The following is a 24869-nucleotide window of genomic DNA, read 5'->3' as shown; positions in this document are numbered from 1 at the left end:
AGAGGTGCTTTGTTCTCCATCGTAGATACACTGTGATTAAACTTGATAGTCATGAGGCTAGATTTACTGCCATGCTTTGCATTGCACAACAGCGCAAACACCCAGTGAGTGAGCAAATTTGATCCGTGTTTCCTAAGGATTGTGAAATTCTCCTGTATAAATTTGCTGTCTGAATATTAAGCATGATTTATAAAAGGAGACTTTCCTCTTGTACAACAAATGCTCTTAGTCTGCAAGGTAACTTTTTCAGCATGCTAGCTTTAACGTGGTTTTGGCTTATCTTCCCTACTGCACAATTCCTAACTGAAGTTATTTAACTGAAATGCAAGAGAAAATTATTGTTTCTTCAGCATTTTGACCCAACTCTGGCTTATAGGAAACAGAGTAAGGAAGACTCTTCAGAAGCCTGCTGTGGTTCTTTTTTTTGGGGCCATTTCCCCGTTCTGCTGCTGCAAGTAGACTTTTTCTTGCTAATCTGCTGCCTGAAATACTCTTTGTTCAGGAAAGCAAGTCGCTTTCTGTTGTAATCAGGGCTAGCAATTCAGCTGCAGGGTCACTCTTGGTGCTGTAGAGTTCACTGACCACGTTTTGCTTCTGGCAGTCCTAGCTTTGGCCTCTTTACACAGATCAATGCCAGGCTAACCCCATTTATTGCTACTACTGAATCAAAACTCTGCTTCTCCTATTTAATTTAGCTCAAAATAGATATAATGCAAACAAGCATCAGCATGGCAAAAGAGCCAGAAGAAAGAGAGGAAGAAAAAAAATGCACTTGGGGTTATCTTGTTTTTTTTTTAATTGAATATACCAAATGGTGCCAGGCTTCGGATAGGATGAATTACTTCGCACTGTATCATTAGACCCTTTATAAAAATCAATCATTATCATTGATTCTAATTTGCACTTGAGTATTAGAATTTATCTGGTTGTCTTCTGTTCCACTTTTGTGTTTAAAGCCATTTCTAATACAACACGTATTGCCTAAGCTTAGCCATGCATCCAGGTTTCCTCTAGGTTTCTCAGTCTCAGATGAAACTCCTGGTTTGTCTCATTATGTCCCTACAAGGGGAACCTCCATTCTATTGCTAAATGCCTTCCACCAGTTACCGCAGCATCAGCCTCCTTGAAGTTTCTGGATTTGCTTCTGGTCAAGTGAAGTTACTATTGTCAGGACTGTGTTATTCTCAGTGAAGCTGCTGGGTGTCGAGCACTTTGTAAGGCACATTGCTGTGAAATGGACTAAGAGGTTTTGTTAAAGTAAATGTGTGGCAGGTAAGACTCCTGTGGCTATCAGTCTCCATGGCTTCAATGTAACTTTTTGCTCTTGCCTGTGTCACAACTCAATATGAGAAAATATCAGGATACTCAGGGCCTTACTTGAAGTTTAGCTGATGAGACCTTTATGGTGTGGTTGGCGTGCAGCCACCTTTCCCAGCCGGGGCTGGTGTTACAGATTACACTTGCCACACCTCATTCCACACTGCTTTTCAAATATGTGGAATTAGGCACACACATACCCTCACCCGATGTTGTCTTCTGATTGAGGCTCTGTCCGTTGTGCAAGGCAGCACGGGTGGAAATCATAAGGTTTAGTGTTTCTGCTGAAAGCCAAAACAGTCTTGCCATGCATCCTTCCACTCCATCCCTTCTCCTCTGAGAAAAACCTCCCCTAAAACTAATCTTAGATTCTTCAGCTCCAAGGTGGTGTTCATCAGAAATCAAGCACTTGGTTGAATGTGTCTGTAATGGGATGGAAGATGACTGCCATGAGACACATCTATAATTTGGGAATTGTTGCTGAAGTTAATTTCTGCTACCTTCTACTAGATGATCTCCAAAAGACCCCTGAAACCTCTCCTGTTTGTTTCAAATGCACTTCTATTTCTGCCATTACAATTCTTCTGTTCCTGAAGGCAAGATTTTCAAGTATTTGTTCCAGAGGGGAGACCAAAGCCTGTCAACTTAAATGTTTGTTTTGTTGGTTTTTATTCCACTACCCTTCTCCCTTCTCTTACCAATTAAATGCCTCCTCCATCTTCTGCCCTCCTTTTTTCTCGTAAGGCTTTGTTGTTCCAACAGGAGATGCTTCAGTTTCCCACTCCCACCATGTACTTTGCATCTCTGCTGCCTCCTTTTCTTGCCTCTTGCAGGAACAGTAGCATTTCAGCCTCTCTGCTTTCCTCCCGTTCCATGCCAGGGAAGGACCTGGTGGTTTCCCGCACTGCCCTTCTGGGCAGTAGACAAGCATCAAGAAAGGCACAGCTGTAAGGCCTTCCTGATGTTTCCCTCAAATGTACCTGGTTCCAAATAAAAGTCCTTTTCAGATGTTATTTCAAAGACTTTATCTGGAATTGGTGTTTTAAAAAGACTCCAGATGTGTCACTGTGTACAATTGTCCCTTTATCTGCTCCTTTACCTGTCAACTCCTCCTCTTGTGATGGTCTCTTCCACTTTTCAGGTCTCTATTGGTATGTGGTATGTGTTTTGCATGTAATTTTTCATTTTTTAAAGTATTACTTCATCATAGTTGGCGCTTGTGTCTACCTGACAGGTTCTCCTGCTTTTGATACACAAACTGCTCTTTCAAATTTGGGGGTTTTTAAGGTACTTCCAGATTTTGTAGTCTCGATCCTGCTTTAAAAATTCTTTTTCTCTAATGCAGAAGCCAAGTGTAGTTCAGAGCTATCAGTTTGAACCTATAGAGGATGTCTTCCCTTATCAGCATGGTCTTACTAGTTACTACCATTCAAGATACTCAGTGGGTTTGTCATCTCTGGTTTTAGTTGGAGGAAATCTTCCCCTGCTTCCCCACTAATCCAACAAAAGGATTTTGAATGAGAATAGCTTCATAGAAAGTTTACTGCCTCATCAGTAGTTAAATTAGCCAAGTTGAGCCTCTTGGCAAGAGCCACCTTCCCCAAGAGCCCCATTACAGAATAGCCTACCCAAAGAGAAATTTCTTACCTAAATGCTTACCCCGTGGTGGTTGGTCCATCAGTGACAAGTGACAGTGTGTGTCCTGGGTTGTCTCACTTCACTTCTATAGGCTTTAAAAATAAAATGAGTATTTATTTAGCTTTAATTTTCTTGGTGAACCTGCCTTTTGCCTTTTTCATTTTGAGCTGCCTCTCAGGATCATCTAATAATGCGATTCTTCTCTGTTATTGGTTTCTGTGTCCTAACGCAGCTGTATGTACCATTGCTCTATGTTAATGTGTCTTTATTTCTTCCTCTTTTTTTTTTTTTTTTAAATATGTTGTACATTGGAGGCAATAAAAGCCAATAGCTAGAGAAAGTGAGACAGGCATTTCTTGCTGATTGACAGACATAGTCCTTTCTGCTTTTTGGGTCCTTTTGTTATCGAAGCACGGACGCTTTGTACATTAGTAATGATGAGAGAAGCACAAATAGAGACTTGAAGCAGTCCATGCCATCCGAAGAAAAGTATGTTGTATAAGATTTCATCTACTATTCTAAGGTTATGTGCACAGTCTGTTGTGATGTCAGGTCCAGTAAAAAGCCTTTTAGTATGAAATTAAGAGTTTGCTGAGCTAGTTAGCAAAGATCATTCTGTCTACAACTAGATAGTGGAATGCTGCTTCATGAGGCTGGTGAAGCAATGGTGGCTTCTGTTAGCATATAGCACATGGTTATATACAATCAGGGTTAATCCACCTTTGTAAAAAAACCTCCTAAACTTAGCTGCGAAATGGATGTTTTTATCATGTGAGCTACAATAACTAATTGGAGAATTCCCTACAGGTCTGAAAACAATAATAATCAAAATTATATTTCTTAGCCTTGGATCCTAAAGTATCTTTTACACATAATGGAATCAAATGAACCAAATCTAAAATATGCTTTGTTCGTATGCCATATGGTCGTCATCTTGCCAAGCACTCTTCTTGCCTTGCAGAACAGACTCCCGTGTTCTTTCCTCAAATCCTGCCCTTCACACTAACAAAAAAAACCCCTGCCTCTTGACCGCCATAGTCATATACCTACCGTTCCTTTTCTCACTTTGTCCCTAAATACTTTTTCAGCATTTAAGAAGACCTCAACACCAAAGAAGAGGTAAAACCTTCACACACTACTGTATTAAAGGAGCCTTTTGAATTTAACTGGTAGTGGTATTTAGCTTAATTCATTACTTCCTTGCCTTTCTACCAGCCACCAAAAGAGAATGCATACTCCTCTGAGGGATTTAAAATCCAAAGGTGGACAGACTTCAGTATGGGATGTAGAGAAGCTTCTGGGTCATTGATGGTTTTCGGGTCAGATCCTGTGCACCACTTGGAGAGCCCATTTGCAGAGTGCTGGGGAGGGCCCCATTGTTGCATGCTGCCTCGTGTGTGTATTTTTAGTAGGAGGCTCTTTCCTGTCTCCTCAACGGGAGCACCTGTGTTCTGTTATGCCACGCTGCCTATCCTGAGGTGTTAAGTAACCCATGTGCATTTTGAAATAGCTAACGATAATATGATTTTTCTCGTGATAATGTTTGAGCTTTTTCATACTCCTTCTTGTTAAGAAATCTGTAGGCTGATAATTTTAATGGGAGTTACAAGAGGATAGGAGAAATCCCAGGCAGCCGTGGAAATGCCTGGGATCATTGTAGAGCCGAGAGTAAGCGCTCCCTGTTGCAATCCATCTTAACGAGGACTTCCCAAAAGCCTGTAATTTCAGTAAGTTCAGCTTTTACCCTTTCCTTGTGCCGTGCTTCCACTTGGTAGTCTTTGTCTCTCTGGGGGGCTTCCATGGAGTATCATGTTTGAGAGGCAGGGTCATGTCTTTACTGGCTTCAGCCTTGGAGATCTGCCAGGATGGGAGTGGGATAGGTGAGAAAACCCAGCAATGACACAGGGCTCCTAAAAGTCAGTCCTTTTTGGCCATTATATTACATCAATACCAGAGCAAGCGATGTGTAATTTAAGACTACAATTCCACACCATATTCTAATTCTCTACAAGTCTAAACTGTAACTGTCAAATTTGAAGTTCTGTTTACATCTTTGTTAAAAAATTAGATAATTATAAATGCATGGCTTTAAAGCCCTCTCATGCCTGTTTTTCTGCAGTTAGGTTATAGATGAAGCTGTGTATCTGTTTTATTGTCTGGTCTCATAATTACCAAGTGGACGCAGTGTCTTCAAAATTACGATCCTGTCGGAGAATATTTTATTGTTGGTTGCTGCAAGAAACATCTGGAGAGTGCTTAGATCTGGCTCTTGTGTGTTAGAGCATTTCAAAGACACGGTTTTATTGGATCCTTATAATTTTTCCCTTCTTCCTCTTTGTATGGCAGGAAGGGTTGATAAGAGGCTTTCTTGTGTTTTTCTTAAGCCTGGTTAAGGTGATGCTAGATATAAAATCCTTTGTGTTGTTTGCATGTTTAGTCTGAAGTAGATAATGTTCTGTTGACATGTCCAAAAACACATGTTCTCTAGATGGGTCAGTATTATCTCTTTCTGCTCCTAGGCAAATTAATAAACCAAATTTTAAAACTGCAAAGAAAAGCAGGCGGCTGGCTGATTCAAAGGGAGAGGCTATGTTTTTCATCACCACCCTTTCAAAGCCTCTCTGAATCAAAAGAACCATTGGATTGCGAAGGCAAGACCTATGCCACACCAGAAGCTCCCAGTTCAGCAATTTTCCCAGGGTAAAATTATAACTCATGTTTCCTCAGCACAGGCTGTAACTGGCAGCGTTCCTTTTACTTCTAAGGGTGAAATTGCTGGAGGGGGGAACAGACATCTAATGTGCCTCTGGAAGTTTTACAATGGGTGTTAGCCTCCCTTTGTGGAAAAGTAGACATTCTTCTGGAACCTATCCAAGGGCAGGTGCTATTTAAACTGGAGTGTAAATTAACTTCAAATAAGGCAGTGTGGGCTTTTTTTTGTTCAGTTTGTGAGTAGAATCTAAAGCACAAAAAACAATTTCTCAAACTTTGACAGTTCATGACAATCTTCCAGTTATCCCACTGAAGTCTGCATTTTTATGGGTCTTTAAAATCTTCAGATACTGCTTCGATTCAAGATGTTAATCTTTATTCATGTACTACTGATAGGATCTTAACTTACAAACAAAACAGACAGATTTCAGCAATGCTTGTTTTTCGGTGTTACTTCTCACCAGAAGATTGTTGGACAAATTGCAAACAGGGTCCAAGAAGAATGTAACCACTTGGTTTCTTTCCCACTCAAATTTTGACACAATCTTTAAGGATTTGTTTAACTTTGCATTCAAATGTACCAGCATGGTTCTGGCAAACAGCAGTCCTTTCCGTCTAAACCCAGGAGGGAGTGTTTGTTGAGGCTTTTTTTCTTGTCTTTTTCTTATGTAGACTCTTACAAAATAGGCACAGAGTGCTTGCTAGAAGTGGATAAAAGACAGCAATACTTGAGTGAGAAATCTGACTGAAAATTACAGTATGAATATATCTCAACCCATGAGACATCAACCTGGCAAGAGTTGGAAGATGAATTCCAGTGTTCAGAGCTCCCTTATCCCTTCCAATGTCTCTTCCTGATCTGAACCCTGTATTGCATGCATGATGGTGGCTGTTGCACGCCTGTTCTGATTGGTGCAGGGGATGAGCTGGGATATCTTCCATCCCTCACGGAGGTAGCAGGAGCTGTTGGCTTCCCTGTGCTGGGCTATTCCCAGGGACTGGGGAAAGCTGCCATTTCAGGGAGGAGGTATAGACTCTGGATAGAGCCCCCAAGTATGTAGGTGAGTTATCTGCAAAGATGCTGGTAGGCCACACCTCTTGCAGCAGGGATGAAGTGGTCTAAGATATTTGGATCAATGCTACTCAGTGGGATGAACAAAGTCTTGTACAGAGGAGAACTGGTCTGTCATCTCTGTCCTTTGCCAAAAGGTGAAACTCCCTTTGTATGTTTTCTTTCACGTGAAGTATAGGTAAATTCACATTGTCTGTGCTCCCTGAGATTTGATAGAGATGACAGAAGAAAAGCAACCTATTTTCTAGATTTAGAGAAAGTAAATGAAACTGTCCTCGAGGCAGCAGAAGCAAAGGCTTTTCTATCAGCTGTAGTGTTGTGGGCAGGGCTGCCAGGCTGCTAAAGGTTCTTCAGACCTTCTCAGGGTCTGCTCGTATTTCTAATAGTGGAGGGTTTTTTGTGTGTGTGGAAGAAGTATCTACAATGACTGCAGCCTTTCTCTACTGAGACTGAGGGATCTCTTGGCACTAAGTGGCCTGTAATAGTTTCTTCAGTATCTGGGCAGGATCCCCCTTTTGCCTGTGAGAATAAAGAAGGTTGAATGAAGGTCACTGAGGTGCTTCACTATACACCTTGTGAAATGTTTTGAGCTGACGGTGTCTAGTTAGAGGAGGCTCAAGCTGGGGAGCTGTGCTTCCTTTTGGTCAGTACTAAATCAATTTTATTGCTAGTTTAAATAGAAGCTGGTGCAGAACAGACAAGCTCATGGTGGAGCAAGTGGCCTGAAATGCCAGGTATCCAGCCCACTCCTCTCACAGGATGCCATTAGAAAGCAGCACAGCAGGTCTGTTGACCTTTGGTCCGATGTCCTCCTGTGTCAAAACATTGTGTCCTCCAGGCTGGTTAGGGGGTGTTTTTGCCTGCTGCATCCTGGGGTAAACACCCTGTGATTATGCAGTGTCAGGTGGGCAGTGGTGTGCTGTGCAGTAATTGAGAGCAGCTTTCAGATCCGGTTTTGCCTGTAAATTAAATGGCCACTTTAACCAAGCGAGAATCGAATCAGCAGGTCTGAATGCCATAGAAGTTGTCTGCTTCCATTATGAAAGCCAAAGGGGCTAGTGGAAGTGTTGTGTGTGTTTGGAGGCAGTGAATTTGGGCCAAACCTCTGTGTTATATATGGATTTCATTTTGATAGTACAATGAGTTGGACATATGCCAAAGATCCTGCTTGCATTACAGGCTTAAGTCAAGTCCTTTCTCAGCTATATTTACCACTTACTTGACCAAAGCATAGAGGGTGTGTGCAGCAAGAAATGGGGAGGCAGTGCAGAAGAATAGAGCTTTACTTGGAGGGCCTGAATGTAATAAAACGTTTGGGCTCACCTCAGCACTGCATACTCAAACAAGCAAAGAGCTGAGTTAACTGTCCATAAAGGGTACAAATTTATAGAATATCTTGAGGGAGGTATTAAACTTTTGTCTGCAGTTTCAAGGCTTAGGAAAATCTTCAGAGAAGTTTATAAGCACTTGAAGATACACCCTGTCTCTGTATATTTGGCCTTTTCCAGGTTTTGGACTCGCCTTTACTGCTTTACTGGTATATAAGCACAGGTCCTCATTTCTCTTCTGCCCTTAGCCCTAAATTGAAAGAGAGGGTTTTTTTTTTTCTTAAGATCTCAGTGACCAGTTTCTGTCAAAGGTGTGGTTAGAGCTGTTCTGCTGAAGTTAATTGTGCATTGCAGACTTGGCTGAGGAACACTGGGATTCTCAAAGTGTTAAGCTCTTGTCCAAGGGCATTTTAACTGTCTTGTGTCTCCAGGCAGGCAGCTGTCTCCAATCCAGCACAAATGCCTCGCCTCCCTCAGCCCCTTCCCTTGCATTTGGTTCTCTGCACCTGTGGCATTTATTCTAGGTCCTGATGAGCTCTGATGAAATGCCAGCAAGGCTCATCTTAACAAAGGAAATGCAGCCACGACCTCTCCAGCACTTGCAGCACTGAGTGAGGTGTACATGCTCAGCAGCAACAGCATCTTGAGGAGCAGGGGGCGGCTGTGAGCAGCTGACATGCAGGATGTGGAGCAAGGGACCCTCATCTCAAGAGGCCAGATCAACACTCCCCCGTGGGGCCACTGCCTCTGTGTCAAGGAGGATGTAGCAGTTATAAGTGTCCTGTCAGGTAAGTGCTCCAGTCACCACTGCTATAACCACTCTGGTGTGTGACAAGAGGTCCCTTCTTGGCTTTGTAGGTGTGAATCTGTATCTGGGCTATTGCAGGATCCAGAAGAGAGCGTAACATGGTTCCTGGCACCTCCAGTAATGTGTTTCAGCCAAGTTTTTGTTTCATGATGGCCTATACCTTACACTTGGGCCATGATGGACCCCTCTAGGTATCACTATCCCTTCTCTCATGCATCCAGCCTTGTGGCATCCACCTTTCTAAAATGCATTGCTGCATGTATTTCTGCAAATAATAGTGAGTGTTGCAAGCATGATACTTGTGGTGGGAAGAATGAGCAGCTGCTTGGTATACTAGTAGGACTTCTACTGCACTTGGATGCATCAGCCTCTCAGGGAAATCTTCCTGCTTCTCAGGCTCTCCATCGTACTTGACTGTCTTGCGTAGAATAATTTCACCTTCTGTCACATGTAGACAGACATTCAGGACTTAAAATGGGGTTTTCCCTCCAGAGATCTAAAATAATAACCCTGGTACTACCACTGAGTCTCAAGGAACCTGGTATTTTGACTTACTGTGGAACTGAATTGCAGCTGATAGTGGTTTGTGCCTGTTCCTCATGTGGCACTCAAATTTGGTTTGGAGTTTTGCTTTAGAAGCATGATTTGTAGTGTTCAGAGTCAGTAATCCTAAAAAGCTCACAGCTGTGAGGGAAATAGCAGCTGGATTATATTGATGAGAGGGAAAACATGATAGGACAGTCAGCACTTCTTTTTTCTAGGGAAAATGATGCACTGTTCCTTTGTTTTGCAGAGCCAGTGGCACCAGTACAACCCAACCATGTCCTCAGAGAGCTACCAGCCATAAGAACAGGCATGGATGTGCTCACATGTGAAGACTTTTTGTCAAAGGCCTGGGCAGCTTCTTTGTGCTTCTGGTCTCTTCAGAGTGGAGGTGAAGAAAAGGCACCACGATGGCACACATGCCTTAAGAGACCAAAATGCAACTTGTATGCTCCATGTTGTGTACCTGGGCATCTTTGCAGGGCTTTGCAGCCCTTACAGGGCTCTATCTGAGAGGCCAGCACAACCTGGTGTCATCTGTGGATTCAGTGTGCCATGGCCATAGTCAGAATTTGGTATGAAGACATCACCAGCTCATAGAGGTGCTCAAGATGGGATTTTTCTCCTTCCAGCAGGAGACAAGCACCTGGGCTTCTTGGACTTGTAGCTCCGTATCTCAGCCTGCTTCCTCCACCTTCCAGATGGACTGTTTGTATTCTACTGATGTTGTTTATGTTGAATAAATGCTTTCTCCAGCCCCTTTGTTGTGGCGACTGTTTTTGCTGAATTGTAGAAAAGTGAGGGGGTACTTGTTTAAGCATTGTGGTGAGACATGATCAAGATCTTTTTTTTGTTGTTGTTGTTAAATCTTTAATGAAATGTTTGTTTTGAAAAAGTGCATCCTCAAAATGGGGACACTTGCAGGAGCCAAGTTTGAGAGTCATCCTAATGTTCCCAGTTTGGATGAGGGACTTGAACTGAGCTTTTCTGCATCCCTCAAGCATCACTAAGCATCCAGCCTGCTGTTTATTTCTGAGTCGGGTACATAGCTGTCCATGACACCTGAGTGATTTCTGCTTTTCTGAAGGAAAAGGTATTTGTCTCAAACTTCTCAAGTTTTTTTGCTGTTTAGTTTCATTCCCCAAAAAGTGCAATGAATTATGTTCAGAGGAGACTTCTGCTGGAGGTGGCTGATGTGGGTATGCTAACTGCTGTTGTCAGCTGTTCCTGGGCACCAAGCTTTTGTGAGGAGAAACTTGTCTCTCATGGCTTTCTGTTGTGAAAGAAGAAAATTATGACTATAGACAGATTTGATGCTTTAGAATAAACTACTGTATGATTATTGTTGTAAATGTCTAGACTAGATAAGACAAACTTACCCTCACTTCTCCCCAAAACATCCAAGAGTTTGAAATATGTAACTGTGACTTTCTCAGCAGTAAGAATTGCTAAGGCTGTTACAGGGAACATCTGTAGAGTTTAATAATTGTAGAGTTTAATACGTACACTAGAGCTACAGTATATTGAGTATCTATATACCCCTGCTGGAGCTGGGCTGGCTCACAGGGAACATGTTGACTATAGTAAACCTAGCCAGCAATGCCTTGACCTGCAACCTAGGATGATCCCCACAGTCCAGTGAGTCAAGTAGGTGTCTTGTACTTGAATATTGATTCTCCTGTGAATGAGCTCAGGTTGTCGTATAGTGGCATGGTTTTTGTCAAGGTTTCCAACTTAAGGTAACTGGAATGACTTTACTCAGGACCGCAAAGTGTAAATAACTCTTCTGAAACCACTGCTAACCGTTGCAGTCTAATATGAATGAATATTTTGAGTGGGGGAGGAAGCCTCCTGCCTCTTTTACTTTTTTTGTGCACTTAGCAGAACATTGTAATAACTCACATTCTTCAAATATCTCTTATTTCTTTCACTTGCTACCAGAAGATTGGTGTGGTTCCTCTATGGTTGGTCTTTGATAGACCAATTGCATGGGTGCACATATCAGGCCTACAGCTACTGCGTGTTTTCAACACAGAAGTAAAAGTTTATTCTTTAACGATATTCTTGAATGAAGTTGGAGAGAAGGTGATAGAGAAGAAAAGAGCAGGGAGAAGAACAGATCTGAAAGTTCTCCTCCATGATCCTTAATCCTCTTTGGTAGAAAGACTTCTAAATTATAAGGATTTCTGTGAATCCTAGGGAGGAGGGCTTCAGGCAAGGCTGCTTTTGCTTCTGTTGAGCCTATGGGAGGGCTTCCCTAGAGCAGAAAATAAGCAGGTTCAGATACACTCAAAAGACCTGGGTCTAGAAACTGCTTGATGTTTAAAGACTTCTTCAAATAACTGGAGGAAAGGGGAGGAGCCCCAAATCCACTGTAATAGCACAATGTTTTTGTGTTCTCAACCAAAACTGAGGTTTTATGTGACCTAAATGCCTTTAATGGGCCTAGCACATGGATTTTAGCACTTTAGAGCATGTGGTTTCAGTAATAAATGGATTCTGATTGGAAATCACAACTCTTTCTTTTTTCCAACATCTTTAAAAAAATAATCTTTAAGTACCAAGAATGATAAGTATTTTACAGGGTATTTGAAGTATTTTGGTCCACAGGAACTGTTGTAAAACCTGGGATTTCCTGTTCTTATTTAATTTATTGTAGGGTAAATATTTAAATATTTGAGCAGAAAAGGTACCAAGTGAAAAATGGCCTGTTGACAGATGCAGAAGGTCGCCGCCCATCCAGCCTGTGCAGGCGCCAGCTGTGCTTTGTGTCCCACTCGTAGATAAAGTTGGCATAGTTCCTGAGGCTGATGACAACCTCTGCGATCTCTCATGTGGGAACAGCAGTGGCTGAGGTATAAACCCTTCCTGAGTGCAAATCTCACCTGCCTGATGCCAGTCACACCAAGAAAGGCTTCTGAAGAGCTTGTTGATCTTTTTTGTCATCAGCCATTCTAGATAGCTTGCTGGATCTCATTGAGTTTACTTTCTATGACTCCCTTCTCCCCTGCTGTAATTGTTTCTAAGGTTCTATATTTGTAGAAGCTTAATTTGCCAGCAGTGTTCTAACTGCTTTTTCTAACCTTCAGAGAGATTATTTACCCCTGTGTTATCCTTTCCATAGCTGAACCAATACAATGACACAACTAATGCAGTGATTTATCTCTATGTTAAATGCCTGAGTGGTCTTAATAATGTCCCCATTGGATGGGGATCTTTGCTGTGGATGCACTTTTGCCACACAAAAGCAGCTGTTTTTTAAGCACCTAGTTATGAGTCCCATTTCTACTTTAATTTCTCTGGGGCCACTGCAGTAGAAATGCCATCACCTAGTTTCAAAGTGGTCTCCAAAACTCTATGAACTGGTTTTATCCAGGTAAGTGTGCACTGTGAGCTAAACCTGGAGCAAGGTTAGCATTATTCTCTTTAATATCTAAACACTGAGCAGATGGATGTTGTTTCTTGAGGCATAATAAACACAGGTAACTTGAAGGGAGAATGTCAAAAAGGGGGAGGGTGAAGTAAGATAGCAAAGAGTTTTATTAGAAAAGAGGTTTTTTTAGTTTCTTGGGAGTTTTAGTAAGGAAACTGTGTAAATGGCAGTTTGTTTGCATCTCAGTTTTGGAAACTGGTTCCCTTTTCTTATGTGGGTTGTTTGATGGGGGGTTTTTTGCCTTGTAAAATGCCTACAGTCCTTTGACCTGTCTCCCATCCTGGCAATGGTGTTTATACTACACATTCTTCTACCGTTTCATGCAGCCGGTGCTATTGCAGCTGTATTGAATGAGATCCCAGCCTAACTACAATATTAACCCTGCAAATCTGTTCATTTTCTCCCGAGCAGCCCCAGGCAGGGTATACAGGAGAATGTGTCCAATTGAAAAACTATTACTGACTCGGTGGTGCTAAATTGCAACAGGGCTGAGCTTTTCTGCTGGAGAGGACCCAGCAGAGGTGGTGGTATCCATCTCATACAAGTTACAGATTTAGGGGTTTTTTTTCAGTCTTAGCCTTCCTTGTTTAGTTTTTTTTGTTTGTTTTCAAACTGTTTGTTTTTAAGCACTGTTCCCTTCCTTACACCTGCTGCTTTTCTCCTGTTAAACCTCCACCTTGTGCTTTTATTCCCATTGTTTGTATCACTCCTTGCCTTCTTGCTTTCACTTTTCCAGTTGTTTTTAATTTTTTCTTCATTATTTTACTAAACATCATACTGCAGATCAGTAGCATCTTGGGTGGTGGTTGTACCACATAGCATTTAGAGCAGACATTCGTTTTGCATAGCGTGTGTACCTTATTTTGTCTGGACTTGTCTTCATTGCACTGCAGGCACCTCCTCAAGCAATTGTAGTGATTAAGCGTGGTATTTCTGCAGATTTATATTAACTTCTGATTATACAGAAACAAGAAACCCAGCTCTTCTCCCCCACATCTAAACTAGATGTTTTTCTTCTCCCCCTTCATTTTTATCAGTATTTGACTTAAGCTTGCTTTCGCGTATGAAAGAAAATTATTTAAGTACCTTGTGGTTTATGAGATGCCTTTCGTTACATGTTACTTGGATTTATTGTGCAACGTTGGCCTGTAAATCAGTTAGACGTTTACCTGGCTCGTGTTGCCTTTATGGTTTGAGCCTTTTAACAGCATGAAAAATGGAGAAATGATGTTGGCAGCAGTGGACTTTGCTAGTCCCAATACCCTGTCACTCTCTGTCATAGCCACGCTCCATTTCTGCGAGGTTTGGTGCCCAACTCTGTGGAGATGTTTACAAGGAGTCCATTAGCTTTTGCAGCTGAAAGACGTGTGGAAAGAACAAAGAGAGTTTTGTGATGAAGCGTATCTGGCTTCTTGCTGCTTTGCTTACCTTTTAAATGTAAAGCTTAGTAATTTGCAAGGGCTTTTGGTTCTCAGGGCATCCCTATAAGATTCCACCCTGTACATACGGAGCTTTTCCTTCATCCAGTCGAAAGCGGAGTTGTCTCCAAAGTGCTCTCACATGCATTTCTGTTCCAGTGCCCAACTTTGAATGCAGCCTGCCTTACTGGCTCCGGCAAACCACCCTGCCCGGCCCTGACACACCCGCCGCACCGTGCGCGCAGGGCTGTCTCTTCCCTTTCCTGGAGTTACATCCCTTCCTTTGTGACTAAAAGTTGGTTTCATCAGCAAAGCCTTGGCTCCCGCTCCGTGCTCGGAAGCTCGCCTGCCTCGGGAAGCCGCCGAGACCTGCAGCTTATGCGGGGCACGCGGGGCATCTATCGCCATACGTATAACTTTTAAATGGAAAATGTCTTTCTCAAAGGCTGTCGATGTCCAGTGGTCTGCAGTCCATGAGCAGTTGACTAGTCCAGGTGTTTCTGCTTCTGTTTCCGTGCTATGTGAATTGGGAATTCGAGAGAAGAGTGTGCAGGATGGAGGAGTTGAGGGTTTGTATTTCTGTTCTGACTGTACGGCAGTGACGGAGGGCTTGGGAAGGAACAGAAAGTCTGCCTAGGGTTGTCTTTATTAAGAAAAACAGTAATTGTTCTTGGTCTTTCTGTCTGCAGCTCTTTCTGGCAGAGCCTTTATCAGCTCTTAAATACAAGAATGAGCTGTTTTGAGTTTTGGCTTTTTTTTTTATATGGGTTGTCTGTCATGAGCAGTATTCAGGAAGAACTTGTTTTATTGAACATGTTTTCTACTTTGTGGATTTTTATCATGGCATTTTGCCCCACTTTACCTATGTAAAATGTAGCCAGTTAAGTCTCTTAGAGCTGGATTGATTCTAAAAACTGCCAAATATTTGTGCTTTAATAAGATAAAAGTCATAAGCTGACACTAAGAGACAGTGCTATTGACTTGAGACTGTGGGTTTCTGTGAGGTTTTTAAGGAGATCATTAACCCAGGTCTATCTCTTCACAGGACAGTCGGCCCAATATGTCAAGACCTCTGATCACTAGATCCCCTGCATCTCCATTGAACAATCAAGGCATCCCCACTCCAGCACAGCTCACAAAATCCAACGCACCAGTTCACATTGATGTGGGTGGGCACATGTATACCAGCAGCTTGGCCACGCTTACAAAATATCCTGATTCCAGGTAACTTTAAAAAGCTTGTTCTGCATGTCTTTGGCAACTCCTTTCCTTCCATTTCATGCTTGGACGTCCTGGAGCTCTCTCAGAATGATAAAATTAGAGCCTTTTGTTTCAAAATTAAATTAGGTTTCTTTGTTCATAGGTTAGAGGCTGACTTGTATTTCCCTGCTCTACTATGTTTCAGGCAAATGGCACTTCTGCAAATCCCTGGGTGTATGTACTAAAAAGAAGTTCACAGTAAAGAGCACTTAACTTTCTGTCATCTAGAGTTCTGGTTTTATGCCAGGGCACTCGTTCTGTGGTTTATTACATTTAAAAACTGTAGTGATTCTGCATTGAAGTCCAAAGGTGGGGGTGCTGGGATATTTATTTCGTTTCTTTTGGAGCAGTAACTGCTCTCCTATACTATCAACCTGTAATCTTGGATGTGTCACTTGAGGTAAAGGCAAGGTTGAATGCAACAAAATATAGGACAGTGTTAAGAGAATACTTTTTATAGGATCTGAGGACTTTTCAAATAATTAGGCTCTTAACTTTCACATGCCTTCTGAATGAAACATTTGTAACTCTGGTAGCTTACTGGTATTAAGCAGTTAGAAAACTTCTGCATGCGTGAGCAAGTGGTGTATGTAGAGTACATGAAATAAGAATGCAGCTTTGAGAAAACAACAGTGCCTTGAACATAGCATATGTGTATGTGTGTGTGGGGATATTACATGTGGCAATGGCAGATACATACTGTAGTGATATTGTAATTCTAAGAGCTGGTTATCAGTTAGCAGATGTTGATTGTGTCCTCAGTATTAGCCTATACCTTACCTTTCACCTGATCCTGCTCTGGAGTGAAGGCAGTGTTACCTTTGTGGTCTCTCCAGCATTTGAGGGAGGCTGGGGAGTTTTTGAGTTTCTTAATCCCACAGCTCTGACTTGCCTTTCCAAAGGTACGATTTTGTTCTAAACACGAGTTTCACTGGTACTGCTGCTTCTGTGGCATTGTCTACATAGGTTTTAGGTAGGACTGGAGTTTGGCACTAAGAGCTGACAGGGCTAGAGGAAGAGAACAGTAAATAAAGATGTATGAAACAGCTGAGCATACGGCCTTTCTTACAACAGCCTCCTCAAGGAAGGCCAGGCAGAGGTAAGTAATAGAAGCCATCCCAAAGCTCAGGCCTGCCAGGAGAGATGGAAGCAGTCTCTGGAAAACCTCACACTTTTCTTCAAAAAACAAATCTATCCTTTTGGGGAACTTTTTTGGGGGAAGCCTGCTTGTGTTCAGCTGCTAGAGGTTGTGACTATTTAGAGGGGTTTTTTTCAGTAGTTGAAAGAGTAGTGATGATGTTTGAAACTGTTGTGTGCACAGAATGAGAAACTGTTGCTATTAATACATGCAACTTCTGGTTTCATGTCAAATTCACTGGGACAGCATAATACTTTATGTGAAGAAACATTAAAATGTCTTTCATAAATCTGTATGGTGGCAATGGAATTTAAGATTAATGTATTCTGTGTTCAACTGAGCCATTGTAGCTCTTGAAAGTGGAAGTTATGCCTGTAGTATCAAAGCCAGTTTAATAAATTAAACTTTTTAAAGATTTTCAAATATAATTTAAAGAAAACCCAAACTCTGATTTGCAGTCATTCTGTTTCAAGCCATTCTGACATGCATTTGTTTTTCAGTTCTGACAGTGTCTTTTGAACCCCTTGATGAGTGAATTTTTCCAGCGTAGTTGTTAGAACCTGGAATTCCCAGCTGCTTCCAGAGCTTGAGACATTTTTCTTGTTAACATTAGCAGCTTCAAAAGAGCAAGTATTAAATTTGTTTGGATGTCAAGACGATGGCATGAAGCAGTCATGATACAGCCATTTAGGTTTTGTCTGTGAGATTTTTACCTTAATGTTTTTTTCTAATGGGTATGTGTATCTATATGTGTGTGTGTGTGTGTATACATACACACAATAACATGGCTATAAAATGGTGAGTTCTGGATACAAGTTATCCACTAATATTTGGACCATAATATAAATTGTTCCTTGGAGCCTGACTCAGTCAGTCTATATCTGCAGTATGACTTTGTTAGGTAATCCAAGGTTTTGGTCAACATTGCTTTCATGTTTTCTTTTTCTGACAATATCACATGTGTGAATAAGGTCAGAACTAAGCCAGGGTCTCAGGTATCTTTGGCCCAGTTGAAGCCTCCTTAGGCTTATTGTCATATGAAATATTGTCTATGAAAAATAAGGTCTTGATTATCTTGCCAGAAAGAGCACTGCTTCAGGGATGAGTCAAGGCATAGGTTGCAGGTTCCAGCACCTAACAGGTTGAGACATGAAAGTCATTAGGCTCCTGACTCGTATTACATGTAGTCTAAGGGCCAGAAGCCTAAAATGAACCTTTCATCTGTGGGCCAGGTACCAGAGTCATCTTTCTTTGTGAGATTGAAAGGATGATAGCCAAACCAGCCGCTTTGGAGTCACTGTGACTTACTGGTGTGAAAAAGACCTGTCCTGATAGAGTAATCTCTGCCGTGGAGCAAGTGTACTCTTTCTTCTCCTTTTGGGTTCAGCAACGTTTCATCTTGTGCCTTTTTTTTTCTCCTCCCTAGACTACAGTAGAGTAGTCATTGGAAGGAGAACTTTAAAAAAGGGTTCCTTAAATGATGTCAGGTAAAGACTTGTAGCTTGCAGGATTCATATTCCATAATTCTTTTGGTAGATTCCCCAACCTTTTTTGTGCCTTGACATGTAAAATGCCCCCTTAAGGGTATCTGTTCATTCCTCTGAAGAAACCCAGGTTTGACAATAAAAGCATCTTGCTGCTAATGCTGGGCCCCTGCCCCTTCGTATAGAAAGACCATTGAGAGCTTCTCTCAACCCAAGGAATTGGATCCTGTCTGTGTTTTGGCCAAAGGCTGATACAGTGAAGTAATACAAAAGACAAGCAGCTTATCTAATAAACGGTTTGAATTGAGTAATCCCGTAATTTTAAATCCTGAAGCTGAAACAATGCTAAAAAACCCACCTAAATTAATCTAAGAATGCAGTAACATTGAATTTAAATGAGCCTAGTTATGCTCCAGTCCAGGGAGGACCCACTGTTTTCACAGGGGAGGTCCCATACAGTCATTTTATCTCGTCAACAGCCTTCAGGTTCTCCCAAGACACCAGTGAGACCGTACCTCAGATGTGATCTCATGCAGCTGAGTAGTACAATTTGCCAGACTTAGGCTTCAAGAAGAGGCAATTTCAATCAGTATATCTACCAAGAAGACCTAATGTAAGGTCATTCTTCTGAAAGGAACAGTAATTTTCTTTAAATGTCTGAGAAGGGAGCAGACTTCTTTTTGTGCAACACTCTCCACCAAGGCTGTAGACCTTGATGCATTCACCCATAGACAGATTGTTCTTCTTGTTTTTGAGTTGTCGACTGATGGGTATTTGTATGTCTGTGTGACTGGACCAAACAAATTGTTTCTATTCTGTGAGAGGTTTGGGAATTTGTTCTGAACTAGATTATGTCCTTCTCAACAAACTTCAGTTTAAGTTCTCAGATCTACAGGATCATATTTGGCAACACAAAGTTACCATGCACTGAACTTTTTATTATTTTGCTTTCTTCCAAGTCAAGACTTGAAAAACAGATCTGCTTTCCATTGCCTGGAAAGAACCTCAGTCTTTTTTATTCCAGGGAAGATGGATGTAAGGTTGAGGGCCTGATACAGGAGCCTTTTTGCCCTGAGAGCTGAGGCAGGTGCATGCTGTCCCATTGATCCCTATGGTCACCAGAGCGTCTCAGAAAAAAGGGTTGAGGTTTTAGGATTTGCGATTTAGAGGAAGCATAGACCTGTTAGTTCAGATGTTTGAACCTGAGCAGCCTACTCTCCTTCTTTCTGTTCATTATCATCTTGCAGTAGGATCGAAAGCTTTGCTTGGAGTCGGCGTTCCTAACATCTCTCAGCCTTAATGCTGTCTTTATGGTACCTACCATATACCAGGCTAAGCCAACCTCAACTGACTATCAGAACAAAATGGGAAGATATTTAGCTTTGATGATATGAGCATCAGCTGTCTGATATCTCTGATATCAGCAATATCAGCAGTGTTGTCTATCTCATATGTTCAAAGCATCTGGACTTCTAATTATCTCTGTCCAAGTCATCTGGTACAAATATTTGCATAACATCGTGTCACTGAATTGCCACATACTGTATTCTCTCCATAGAATGGGAAAATTACATTAAAAACCTTGCGTGTGTTTCTTAGTAGAACAGTTTGGGGTATCTCTTTGCATTGCTACATCTCCCATCTTGAGTTACTCCCTACATATGAAGATGATGTCTTCTTATATGGTATTTCACAATACTTCCAAATTTCTGCCCTCGGCTGTTTCAGGTTTTCATATGAACCAATCCATTCATGTCTCAGTTTTCTTACCCAATCTTCACTCTCAGCCCTCAGGGAAATTAAATTTCACACACTTGGATCCAGTTAGGACACAGAGATTTTTTTTCTTTTTTCTTTTTTTTTGGTTAGTAAGGGCTTCTTTTGCATCAAGAGCACAAAATGACTTAGGAGAATGCCCAGGCTGTCCTTGGCCTTTTCTGAGAGTTTGCAAGCAACACTTATCCTTCATGGGTTATGTAGGTAGACCTCCAAGGACATGGCATGAGTTAGGCAGGTTAGCAGTGTTTACCTGTTTCAGAGCTCTAGCACTTTCTGTTGTTTGTGGACTGTCCCCGGTTTCAAAGTAAGACGTCAATATGGCTCTTAGTTCCAGCTTCTTTAGGTTGCAACACCATGCTGGAGACTTCTGGTTTGGTAAGAGATCTGTTGTGCTAAGGGTGTTCTGCACTTTGCATAGGGCTCCCTCTGTAAATCCTACATGAGAGAGGCTCTGTCAAAAATTTCCTACTTGCCTTAGACGCTACGTCTCAAATGGCTGCAAGTGATGCTAATTGTTTAAAGAAATAAATCCAAAGCTTTCTAACTAATGACCATTTGGGGATTTCTCTTTTTTTTAATTTAAGGAAATACCGACTGAATGGATAATACTACAACTTAATTTTTACTCTATTTGGATTAATCTTCCTGGAAGATACATCTTCATTTGTGATCTTTCTAGAGTAACATTAGCAACACCTGATGAGGTGATAGTTCTTAAATCACCGTGACACCACAGTAGCTAGATTGCAGTGGTCTTATGCTTTTTTGAGAACATATTGTTTTCCAGTATGAAAAGAGAGATCCTTGAGAGTTTCCAGTATTGCTGCACACTAGCTCTGTTTCCTGTGTTAGCTTGAATGGTCTAGGTTGCAGAATTTTAATGTTTTGTAACATTCCTGGCAGGGGGGATAATAGACAGAAGAAGATGGTAGAGGCACAGTTTAATCTTCATTACCTATCCTGTCTTGCTCATCTATTAATTCACCCTTTCTATTTTGTCACTTGCTTGTTGGATGGTCTTGTATCAAGGGAAAGAAAGGGCCTGGGACAAGGAAATACATTGACTCTCTCACTGACCCATTCAGTGACTCAAGATAAGTGATTGAACTTTGGTTGCTTTCTACTAAGGTTAACAAAAAAGCAATTTGTGAAATACCTTGGGATGATGGTTGAAAGTGTAAAAGATTACTATCTCTTCATGTAAATATTTATAGATGCCAGTAACAGACAGAAACAGTTGATGATGTTGTTATCAGTAACATGTGTTACTAAAAAAAGAAAGATTGATTAATGAGGACCAGACTCAATACAGTTAGACAATGCAGTTGTTTCAGTTGGTGTAACCAGCTATACAGACTTGGGCAAAAAATGGAAATGGAACTGTAAATGATAGTATAGTTTATGCCTATTTCAAGAAATTCAGAGAATTTACACCAGTGATATTGTAAAGAGAAATCTTTTCTTAATGCACATCTGTCAATAAAGAGCTCAGAGGAGTGTTTTCTGGTCCCAGCTCAAGCAATATTAATTGTATCTCTAGGTGTATATATTGAACTTAGGGTATATATTGACCTCATTTGCCTCAATTAATGAACACCACAGGTCAGTCTTTACTGTCACCTCAGTAGAAATGGATATTTTCTGAATCTTAATCCTGTAATATGTCTAACTTGCAAGGTCAGCAAGTCGTTGCTCTTGCTTGTGGCTGGTGACTAAGTAAAAGAAACAGCGTGATCAGATTAGCAGGTTCCCACATCATATGGTCAGTAACTGGTGGTGAGTCATCACTGAAAGGGGCCACTGAGTTCACGTCTTCCTCTTCTGAGTGTCAGTAAAAGTGGGTTTGTATATTACTTATTTGGAGAGTAAGAAGCAGTGGTTTGCACTTGTTCAATGCTTTTGCACTCAAATGTGTAAGGTGATGGCAAAATCAAGGTGGTGGATTGTTAAGAGTATTCTTTGCACATGCACAGACCCAGAAAAAGTAGATGTGCAGGCTTGTTATCCCAGGGGTTCATGCCATGCTTAACTATGGCTGCATGGCTATGACAGCGTGTGTGGAAATACTCAGGGAATAAATGTCTACATTCAGGAGCATTACAAAACTAAAGGCTTTAGCTCCTTATTTCAGAGACTAGTAGTCCTCTGAAGCAACAAAGGTTTTTCCTGAGGTGAAGGATGAAAATCCATCACTATGGCTCATAGGTCTTTTTCCCAGTAGGCTTGAGTGAGATTTTGTCTGGGAGAGAGAAGGTTGTCAATACCTAATTGAAGGATCTGTACTCTGGGAAATCCTTCTATTGCAAAGGCTGCATGATATCAGCTCCATGGATGGAAACTTATCAATGAGAAACAGTTTGTTGTTGTAGCGTTTTCAATTTCTACCCAGTAGTGTGGCTTCATAAACCAGACTGAAGGCACCCCAGCAGTATTTCTCATTGTTAACTGACCAAGAAAATATTTGTGAAGGAAGAAAGGAGTGCTCATTCTATGGATCTTGCTGATCTGATAAGTAAAGGTCTACTAGAAACTTGGGTGGCACTGAAGTGTTCCACTTATGGGTCATTTCAGGTAGGGTCCAGGTTCAAACTGTAGCCTTGAGGTTAAGTGGTTGGGTCTTGCCTTTTGCTGTACTTAGCCTTTGAATTCAGGAACCTCTGTATGTTAGCACTAGGTTTTCACCCAGCTCCCACATAAACTGTTTGTACTTCATTGGTCTTTCGGAAATTATAATGTAGTTGCTAAGCAAATTGGCATCTAGTACATACATAATTGCAGAAGTAAACATTTGGCTTCCAGTTTTACCGTCAACACCCAGCCACCTCTTGGGTGTGTTTGGAGCTTTAGGATATAGATTCCAATTTCTGGCTTACTTCTTTCAGGTAACGATCAACCTTCTGGCGGCATTCCATGTATACAAGTCTGCTTGGCATTTGGGGACATATTTGCAAAGGCTGCAAAGGAAATGGTGAAAACTTGTTGGGACTCAATGGTTATCTGCACTCGTTTTTAGTGCAAATGATGCATTAATGCTGTATAAGACACCAGTTCCTGTTATGTGGATGTTTCCTCTATCTTAATGAGTGTGCAGTTTATTCAAATGTGATAACCATACAACAGTCATCTGGCAAGCTTTATTTCTCTTTTGTAATTTGTTCTCGATCTTTCCTCTTAGTCTGCAGCTCTCAGGATGTTTCTGTTTCTTTGCCCTGCTGTATCTGTCTTCTCTCCCTGTTCTGCTCTGAGCATTGATCCTACTTCTGTCATCTGAATTCTCTCATTGCTTTGTCTTCATTTCTTTTTCATCTACACTTTTCTGTCTCTGTTGAAAGGAGTTGGAGCTCACAAAGGTCCCAAGTTATCTTTACCTGACCAGACCAAGCCACATTGCTTGCTTGCTCCTTTCTCCCTGCACATCCTTGGTTGTCACCTGTTAATGGTGAGCTTTCTTTGAGTAGTTAAGTAGCCAGCATGTTTTATAGATATCTCAGATATTGCTTTCACTGTTAGTGACATCAGTTGGAAGGATGCTCTGAGACTCATTAACATTAATCTCTTTCAAACGGTCTTTGAATCAGTAATCAAATCAATTATTGCCAGTTGTGCTGTATACATTAGCTTGGGTCTGTAGGATCCATACCTAGCACACTGGTCTCTACACCTCGTTTGGACAATTTTCTAGGCACTGTCAAGGCACTCTTGGCCCACTTCAGAGAACCAACGGGCTTCTGCAACTGTTTGAATGTACTTAAGCCAATCATCTAGCTGCTTCTTGTGTCCTGCTTTGTTGAGGCACATCTTATGAAAGCAGTGGGCTCACGGTCACCTTCCCACCCCGTCCTTCTGCTGTGCAGTGCTGTGTGTGTAGACACTTGGGCTAGCTCCGGTGCTTAAAGCAATATAGCACAACGCTCCACCTGGACTCGTTTAGCCTACTTCCAGCTAACTCAGCTGTGCTGCATCTGGTACCCAAGCTCATTACTGAAAATCTGTCTTTTCTATCTCTACACACTGCTGCATTTTGCAGAACAGGCCCTTGGTAAAGGAGAGTAATGCTGGCAATTAGGTTTCTATGAATTAAAAACTTTCTGTTTGTGAAGGATTAAAACAGGTGAAAGGAGAGAGTAATAGAAAGATGCAGGGGCTTGTGCATAAGATGAGTTGGTTAGCAGTGTTAAATTCAAGGGGGTATACTTCAACAGTTCATCAATTTATAAAGGTAAAGATTAATTCTACCTCCTAGACCCCAGTGGGGTTTTCATGTTAAAATGTGGCATGCTTGTCAGTCAAGTGGTAGACATAATTGTTCTTTAAGTGACCTATTAAAATCCCATTCCTTTTAATTAAAAATGGTACCTGTATCTCACGCAGGCGATGTTTGAACGGTAAAATCTCTTTCCATGTGAGGCACATTGCAGGTAGATAGTTGTCACAAGCTGTGTGACACACACGTCTAACAGGAGCGGTGATTGAAGTCCCAGTGCAGCAACATGTGGTTTGCCTTCAGCTCCCACTGACACGGAGGGAGACGGAGGGATAAGCAGCATCTCCCAGGGCCGCACCCAAACCCTTTGCATTCCTTGCCTAAGAAATTGCTCCTAGTTACTTCTTGTGGCATAGAAAGTTATAATGCACAGCATTTGCCATAAGTGTGTCACTTCAGAGCAAAGATGGATTACGTCCTTCCACACCCCAAAAGTCTTCTTTGTGCTGTAATTAAAAAAATAAGTGTTGCAATGTTGAATTGGAAATATTTTTCCACCATACAATGAATTTGTTTTGTTAGGTTGCCTGGATGTAATTGCAACAATGTCAGTGTATTAAACCCTTGTCATGGGGTAATGGTTTCCTGCCGCTATACCAGTGCCAAGGACTGCTTTGCTTCGTGGCTCTATTGCCGTTTGTCTCCAGCAGCAGCAGTAATTTTTTTTGCCTCTGC

General features: G+C 41.6%; 2 protein-coding genes across 2 annotated transcripts in view; both read left to right on the top strand.

Annotated features, from left to right (window-relative positions):
* LOC133625369 (uncharacterized) overlaps positions 1–10018 on the top strand; it is a 28978-nt gene extending 18960 nt beyond the window's left edge. Inside the window, exon 3 of the mRNA XM_061995875.1 lies at positions 9669–10018. Coding sequence (XP_061851859.1) covers positions 9669–9722 — 54 coding nt within the window. The 3' untranslated portion in view covers positions 9723–10018. The remainder of the gene's footprint in view (positions 1–9668) is intronic.
* Positions 1–24869, top strand: part of LOC104559127 (BTB/POZ domain-containing protein KCTD1) — a 68584-nt gene that overhangs the window by 19489 nt on the left and 24226 nt on the right. Inside the window, exon 2 of the mRNA XM_061995208.1 lies at positions 15315–15493. Coding sequence (XP_061851192.1) covers positions 15330–15493 — 164 coding nt within the window. The 5' untranslated portion in view covers positions 15315–15329. The remainder of the gene's footprint in view (positions 1–15314; positions 15494–24869) is intronic.

This window comes from Colius striatus, chromosome 4, assembly GCF_028858725.1.
Source record: "Colius striatus isolate bColStr4 chromosome 4, bColStr4.1.hap1, whole genome shotgun sequence".
NCBI classification, from domain to species: Eukaryota; Metazoa; Chordata; class Aves; order Coliiformes; family Coliidae; genus Colius; species Colius striatus.
Note: the sequence above shows the minus strand (reverse complement) of the source record. Positions and strands in the feature narration are given on the sequence as shown.